We start from the raw sequence: 8,550 nt of genomic DNA on the forward strand, positions 1-8,550 counted from the left end.
GAGCGTTATTCGAATCCGCGTGCTACTCTCAGTTTGCCACTTAATTTACGACCAATTAATTTGGATAAACCCGATTGAGGCGATTGAGAGAGAAGAAAATTGGAGAAAGAAAGAAATAGCGTGGATATAGGGACCCTTTTTTGAATTAACCAGGAATTTTATTTAAATGCTATACTCATCTTATTACCACCCAGTCTTTTTTTCTTTTTTTCTTTTTTTCTTTTTTTCTTTCTTTCTTTCATTCCATTATATTTTACACACACGTCAACAAACCTACAAAAACAAACGCGCTATTATATATACAACATTTTTTTAACATTCATTTCATATATATATATAGTGCGTTGCGCGATGATTCTGTTTGATATTCCGTACTTGTTTCATTGTATAATTGGTCGTCAACTACACGTATGTAACTACATATACAAATACATCAATATATAATGTCGCGCTTCGTTCTGTTGTATTGGTGCTGAGTTGTGTTGGGTTGTGAGTGATGGATAATATCATCGTCAGAGCAAGAAATTATTTTTTAATTAATTGTCGTGAGTAGTTGTATAGTAGTATATGTATAAGCTTGCATTAATTATACATTAAGCTCCATTTATTATTAAGATAAATTTAACAATTTTATTATTTATATTTATAATATATACACACTCACACATCTTGTAAATACATAAAACGAAAACCGATAATTAATTAATTAAATTATTTTATATACGATTAAGAAGATTTTTCTATTACTATTATCCACAGTCTCTATATATGTTACTGTCAGAGAAGGAATAAGACCAAGCAATTTTTATAGAACAACCAAATTGATTTATCATAACGATAATTTCGAGGCGGGTATTTTTTTTAGTTATACAACAAATTAATTAAACGTTTGACAATAATTTTATAAGCGCGTAAATTTAAGTTTTTTTGACCTCAGCCCAAAAATTTATTGATACAAAGTCAGATAAAACCTTTGAATTTAAATTAATATCAAAGTTTAATAATTTCATTAAATTTACTAAAAAAATTAATTTTTTAAAAATAAATTAGTGATAAATGTAAATTAAATAATTTTAATTATTGGGACTATTTTTCAGTAAATATATTATTTTGTTGATTTATCACTACTTTTATTTTTACTGATTCACATAAAAAGAGAAGACTGTCACAAAATTTTCCTTAAATCTTTTAGATATGAAAAATATAAAATACAGGAGCACTTTATATTTGTTAAAAGTTTAAGTCACATGGCAATATCACAATAATAAAATACATAATATAAATTATAATCATAAGTAATGAAAAAACACGCGGTTCTATAAGTAAATTATATATATAATATAAATTTAATTTAATAATTTAATAATGTGTGCTGGATTTATAATAATATATCGTGCGTATAATGTGTCCGTATTAATAACTTGTAATTACGATCATGTACATTACGTTTATATGTATTACTATTTATAATATATATAAACATGCATGATGAACACAATATATAATAATACAGAATAAAATAATAAAAAAATAATTTTAGATATTTATCTAACAATATTACAATTTTTTATGTTACGTGTATACTTACGTGAAAACATTGTTACATATATATATAATAGAAAAGAGGTAGAAAGGCGCGTGTTGATTTCACGCAAAGTATTAATAATATTTTTAAATTTTGTATTTACACTATATACAAAAAAATTATAATTTTAATAATACAAATTTAAATTTGTAATTCATGATGTATTATGTTAATTGTTAATAAATTTAAGATGATGACAATGATGATGATGAGACTCTGATAGAATGATAAGATGATAAGATGATACAATGATGATTAATGAGTAGAGAGAGTTATATAATTCAAGGTCGATGTCCAGGCGGAGCCATGAACATGGCAGCTGTTGCCGCGGCTGCGTGGCTGTGTCTGGCCATTGCTGCTGCAATGAAGGGTGGCACACCACCGGGAGTGCCAGGCGGCCCGACTCCAGCTGAGAACATCAGACCTGTGCTAAAACTTGGATGTAATAGTGGTCTTGCAGATAGTCTCAGCTTTTCAATTTCCGCTTCTTGTAATCGTTTCGCTTTCGCCCTACGATTTTGAAACCATATTTTTACCTGAAATTAATATCAAAATCTTATAAATTTAAAAACTTAAAAACTACATATTAAATATATACAGGGTATTATAATAAATACCTGTGTTTCTGTTAGATGAAGTGATGATGAAAATTCGGCTCTTTCTGCAATCGTAAGATACTGCTTTTCCCTAAACTTTTTCTCAAGAGAAAGAAGCTGTTGAGTGGTAAACGGAGTTCTTGGCTTACGATTTGGTTTGTGTTTCCTCAAGGTACATCTTACGGGTCCTGGTCCAGGCCCAGGTAGTCTAAGATCTCCTTAAATTAATATTTTAATAAGTTAATAAATTATGTGTGTACTCCAACAACAAGATAGAAAAAAAAATATTACTAGCAATAACAATAATATAAAGGGAGAAACCTATAGTATATATACACAACCCAGCTCAGCTGCAATAGTTGTCGTACGAGTATTCCTGAATCGGTAGCAATTATTACAAAGTAAAGACCGCCAATTAACGTCTACCGATGGCTGAAAAGAAGCAAGGCGCGATGTCGGCCTATCTGTCACACCGCGACATCGTTAAATCTCAACATGTCTTTCTCTTTCTTATTTTTCACTCTTTCTTACCCTATACCATTCTCCCTGGTTATCCGCATATATCCACCAGAACTAAGCGTCTTGTTTAATACATTCTCGTCATCTTTTATTTATTTATTTTATTATTATATATGTCTTTTTTTTTTTTATTTTTGCTTCAATACTGGTCCTGATAAATACATATATATTATCAAATACCATGTAATGGTATATGGTGTGTATTACTATACTAACGGTATGGATGAAGCCGCATCCATTCAGAGCGTGGCACAACTGCCGGTGCAGGATCACCGCGCGACGAGTGTTTTTCCCTTGCGCTAATTAATTCCCGTTAATTACCGGGCAAGAGAAACGTCGTGGGTACACGAGCACGATCGAGTTGCGAGATTCATCCGGGATACAAATTACACGAGGTTGCGTCTTGCATAAGCGATTCCCCATCAACAAAACGACGTTCTCTCTGTTTATACATATATATATCTATTTATATATACTTGCATATAATGTTAACAACTTTTTTTTTTTTTTTTAATTTCTCTTTATGATGCACACATATATACTTAGTTCAAGGAATACCTGATATGTTTTAGAGTTATTTTCTTCTGCACATGATTAAATACTTGAATATTTGACATTTCTAATAGGTGTTGCACGATCGTTAGACTAATTGTATTTTCACACGCGACTATTTTATTCTCATAACAAGTATGTATTAATTGTAATAAATAATATACATAGAAATTAGTATGGGAAAAAAATGAGATACCGCGGAGGCGAAGATTCTTATAATAAGTAATAAAATTTATCAGAATATTAAAAATCTGTACATCGCCGGTTGTTTCCCCAGTAAACCAAATATTATAATTAAAAAATTTTTTTCATTTTATAATTATAACATCCGATTAAAATCATAACAAAATATTTTAGCCACAAAGATCAAGTGGTTAAGCCTTTCAATGATCAGCCTTTTTTCTCTATTATATATTTTTTTCTCTTATTTTCCGATTATATCAATTCAATAAATAAATTATTCGAAAATACATGTAGCTTTTGCCCAGTTTAAATAATTTGATTATTATATTTGTTTACGTAAATTATAAATTTAAGACAAAAGTAAATTATGAAATTTAATCAGTTAATTTAAATTACGGTTCGGCAATATACCAGAGCATATATTTAATAGTATAGTAGCTCTGTATCCTTCTATGAGGACGATAAAACCCCTGAATGGTTTGCTGCAGTACAAGATTTCTTTCTGAGAATTGCTTACTGTCAATGCAATGAGTTTCTTAAGTGATAGACTTGAGTATGGTCAAGAACGTGTCTTTTTCTATCTCTTTTTGACTTATAGACTCGATTATCGTGAAACTCTGATTGCTCAGTCGTTTGTATAATGTTATCTTACACATAATTCCTGATAAATAAAATCAATCCAATCTAGGTATTTATTTACAAAAGTATAATCCTGATGAACCACACAACAATTGAATCAATATATATATTATATACTATTATAGGTTAATTACACGGAATAGTTTAGGCATATGCGAGTGACTGATGAGCGAAACGGATCCATTTACTTGTGCTGTCTGTCAATTGTCATCGTCAGAGTTAAGCGAGTAATGCTGTCTTGGTATATGGATATATATATATATATATATATGGACTAACTGCTTTCTGATCGATTCGCATCATCACACGCGCGCGGAAGCCCCTATAAATGTCAACGTCAACGATAACGAGCATTCTGCAAATAATCCCCATGTAATCTCATTGCGGTTGTGATCTGTATCCCTATACATAAACTTATATATACTCATACGCAAAGGATATTCAAGTTTGTTGCATATATATATATTGGGTGGTAATTTGGGGCGGTTCTCACCATTTGGACTTGTGGGTCCACCTTGGGGCGTGTACAGATGTCCATGAGGATTATGAGGATGTGGAGGTGGGGGTAGCCACGCAAAACTAGCGAGGGAATGCGGAAATCCCGCAGGAGACCATCCGGATGATGTCGGTGGAGTGCTTAAATAGGATCCTGTTGCTGCCGCGACTGCAGTTGGTGCTGCAGGCCTTTGAACACCAGGATGAATTGGTTGAGGTATTACCGGGGTAGATTTTATTTTTTTTCGTTTATTGTCCTCCTCAGGTTCATGTTTTAATATTTCACCATCATCCGAATCCATAACATTAAGATCCTCTGATCTTGATCCTGGACTAGTATTTCCACCATCAATTAGTCTGTCGCAACTACCATCGTCGCCTACTGTTTCTTCAAGAGATCTTGGTGCTTCAGAATTACTTCTTTCAGTATCAAGTTCTAAACGCATTGGAGAAATTGAATCATGATCCATAATTATTCTATCTTCTTCCTCTTCCTCTTCTTCCTCCGCCTCTGCCTCTGCCTCCTCCTCTTCTTCTCCTTCATCAACATTATCTTCATCATTGTCATCATCTTCTTGATCAAATTCTTCATTATGATTGTTACTTAATCTACGATTAACAATTTGTTTTGGCGAGTTGTTTCCAGTATTATTTATAATTTTACTGCCATCAAATCGCTCGTCTGCTATCGAGAGTCGAGTGCTAGCGACGGGCGACGAACGTGAATCTTGCTTTCCATCAGTAGCTTTTAAAGAGGACAGATCTTTAACAATATTATCTTGTCGAATAATATTATTTGACCTTGAGATTATATCTGAACCAGAAGAATTACGTGAAATGTGATTATTATGATGATGTTGATTATTATTATTATTATGGTGAGGATGATGGTGGTGATGATGATGATGATGGTGATTATTATTATTATTATTATTGTTATTGTTGTTATTATTATTATGAGGAAAATGGTGGTGATGCTGTTGATGATGGTGGTGGTGAAAAGCAGAAAATCCCGAAATATTATTTGGGGTCAAAGGGCTTAATCGAGCCAATAATTGACGACTCTGCAAACTTCTTTGACGTTCTTGTTCCATAATAAGTAAATCTCTATATCTACGAGCTTCATCCTGTAATTCTTGGCTACTGCTTTTTTCAGACAATTCAATACACGATAAATTGTTGTCATTGTCGTCATTCCCGTTTTCAACATTATTACAAACTTTACGATTAATCGGTGATTTTTTAGTACTACTGAGTAAAGCGTCGACACTAAAATTTATTTTTCCACTGCGAGGTTTTGGATTAGATGCTGCTGAAGTAGGTCCACTTGCCATGTCAGCGTCTTCAGAAAGGTTGACACCAATATTAACACTTATGCCTCCTACACTATCACCATCACCATTACCACCATTACCACCATTACCACCATTACCACCACTAGAACCACTACCACCACTAGTTCCACTAGTTCCACTAGCACTGCCTGCACCCTGCTGCACATTTGTTGTCGATGGTTCCTCGACTATATTACCACTCATACCACAGGCTGCTATTTTAAATATTCCTACAATAGTTTTAACGCTTTCTTAACTTTGTCTTTTTTATTATATTTATTATTTTTAACCGGCGGCATTCGCAAGGATTCCTTTCAATAATGATGCTCACAAAAATTTTTTTTTTTTTTTCAATATATTATTATTTATGTTCATTTTTTATTAATTTAATAACTTTCAGTGATTGTTACTTGTATTGTAATTGGTAGCATTATTATAATACGTATACGAAATTAAAAATACATTTATATATTACACACGTCACGCACAATGAATTATTTTACGTAGTTTGAGTAAATTTAAATATAAATATAGAGATAAAATAATAAAAAAATGAAAGAATTATCGATAATAAAATAAAATGAAAAATGAATGGGTTAGCCAGACAAGTATTGTTGTGGCCGGTTCTGTCGCGTAAACGGCACTGATTACCAGTTGGTAGTTACCAGAAGCGGAAAGCCCGCGACCTCGACGTCGTGCGCCGCCCCCGCGAAACCTGGTGGACCAGTTCCAGTATACCAGTATACCAACTGCGCTGTCTCGACCAATGCTGTGCTTCTGGTGGTTGGGACAGGCGTTTTATCCGTAGGCGTTACCCTCCGTTGCTTTTCTGCCAATCGAATCTGTTGCTCGCGAATTAAACACCACCCTTCTGCACCCTCCATTTTCATTCTCTTTCATATAACACATATAATCCTTACATGTATGTACACTATCACTAAGCGACACGAAATAAACTACAACGAAATCGACAAGAGCGATGGAAACGAACGAGAATAAGGGTGCATAAGAGAATGAATTACTTGTATACAAACGTGACGACTCCTAATTGCTTAATTTACACGCCAACTCAATATTTCTAACCCCCACATTAGATATTCATTATTATATTTTTTTTTTTACTATACCATTACTTAAATTAACATATATTTATTATTTATATTTCTTATCATTTGACCTTTCAAGATCACAGACTCATCGCTTAATTATTTTATCATTCATATGTATCTATTACATAATAAATCTATGCTTAATATACATTTTTTCTCATTAAAATATATATAAATATAAACTGATCTATAATATATATTTTGGCATCGTGAAAACATTAGCGATGTTAATAATAATAATTTTTACAAATAGTCTATTAAATATCCTTAAAACCAGTCAGTGAATCGTTGACAATCCAGTTTAGATACAAAATGGCTGTCATTTGGCAGGGATTAATGGTCCACAGTACTGTATATATGTCTATGAAGCCAGAGTCAATATACAATATAATAATGGGACAGATGCGTTCAAAAAGATCTCCAATATAAATGAGTTGCTGATGCTCCCTTTGACACATTATTCGCCCCACACTCATTTAGTTTTACGTTAATATCTATTAGAGTAGTGTATCGTATATATAAATCTGTGTGTGTATATTTAATAGTTAATAGGGGATGCTGCTTATTCACCATGATGGGTCTCATTCTCATATTTCTCTCTGTTTGCATGGGTAAATCAGGTTTGCGGACAGACACCGAAACTCTTTGCTGTCAAAAAATTTTATATAATAAATACTGAATATAACGCATGTGTAAGTGTATCTGTGTTAAAGTTATATAAGTTTATACCGACATATTTTATACCAACTACTCTCTCGAGTATATGCGCAAAGCGTTAATAATATTGAGTCATTGTCGGGCGTTTAGTTCAGCGTTTCATGGTTGAGCGACTACCCTTCAGAAATAAGCAGTCTATCTATCTATTTATCTATATGTATATATACAATAATACAACTTTAGAATAGACGAGTAAAAGTCATATAGCTATTTACTTTAAAATTAACAACTGTCTATGTACATGTATATATATATTAAATGTATATGCGACGATGATATTTATTGGGTGGATCTTTTAATACTGAATTAGTTCAACTCTAAAAACCTATTATGTTATTGCTAAATATATATGTTGCTGACACACGAAAATGTATTTTTATATATATCATCGTCAGATATCTTGATTTAATCTTTAGTAGTATCAATTTCTCCCACGCTATGTGTTCATTCATCTCCTCAAACTCTATTATTATAAATTATAACGTTGTAAATCTATAAATCACAATAAGAATAAAAAAAAAAGTAAAATAACACCAGTAACAATTGATACACGCGCCGATGAACTTTCATTTGAGCTTTTTACTTTTTTATTATATATAATAAAAAGTCATTTGTTAGATATTTATATATTATGTATATATCTATATCTTTTAGTGTCTAAGTTAAAAATATAAAACGATTATGACTTTCTTTCTATATATACTTAATATTTACATTCTTCTATACTGATGCTATGTTGCACTTTTCTCCTCTTTTAAAGATTCACATAAATATCCATATATGTAAGAATTTTAAAAACCAGTCAGTTGTGAAATCGTGAC

The 8,550-nt window shown here is 31.9% G+C and overlaps 1 protein-coding gene across 2 annotated transcripts; it reads right to left on the reverse strand.

Annotated features, from left to right (window-relative positions):
- Positions 1-1,215: 1,215 nt before the first annotated feature.
- On the reverse strand, positions 1,216-6,555 carry LOC130676118 (GATA zinc finger domain-containing protein 8-like). Of its 2 annotated transcripts, none has more exons than XM_057482115.1 (3): positions 4,568-6,555; positions 2,203-2,396; positions 1,216-2,121 (listed from the first exon to the last, which is right to left on the reverse strand). In XM_057482115.1, the coding sequence occupies exons 1-3, from the start codon at positions 6,105-6,107 to the stop codon at positions 1,867-1,869; spliced, it is 1,989 nt and encodes a 662-aa protein (XP_057338098.1). In that variant the 5' UTR covers positions 6,108-6,555; the 3' UTR covers positions 1,216-1,866. The 2 variants fall into 2 exon arrangements, with proteins under 2 accessions (XP_057338098.1, XP_057338096.1); XM_057482113.1 differs by having other exon boundaries at positions 1,227-2,121; positions 2,203-2,399; positions 4,568-6,554.
- Positions 6,556-8,550: the final 1,995 nt, after the last annotated feature.

The sequence above is a fragment of the Microplitis mediator genome, chromosome 10 (assembly GCF_029852145.1).
Source record: "Microplitis mediator isolate UGA2020A chromosome 10, iyMicMedi2.1, whole genome shotgun sequence".
NCBI classification, from domain to species: domain Eukaryota; kingdom Metazoa; phylum Arthropoda; class Insecta; order Hymenoptera; family Braconidae; genus Microplitis; species Microplitis mediator.

What these genes read in the sequence shown, in the direction of transcription:
- LOC130676118 (XM_057482113.1), bottom strand. Translation starts at nt 6,107, where the DNA reads ATGAGTGGTAATATAGTCGAGGAACCATCGACAACAAATGTGCAGCAG. An exon ending in TGGACCCACAAGTCCAAATG is followed by an intron (nt 2,400 to 4,567) that starts GTGAGAACCGCC and finishes TATTAATTTAAG; the next exon opens with GAGATCTTAGACTACCTGGG. An exon ending in TTCATCTAACAGAAACACAG is followed by an intron (nt 2,122 to 2,202) that starts GTATTTATTATA and finishes TATTAATTTCAG; the next exon opens with GTAAAAATATGGTTTCAAAA.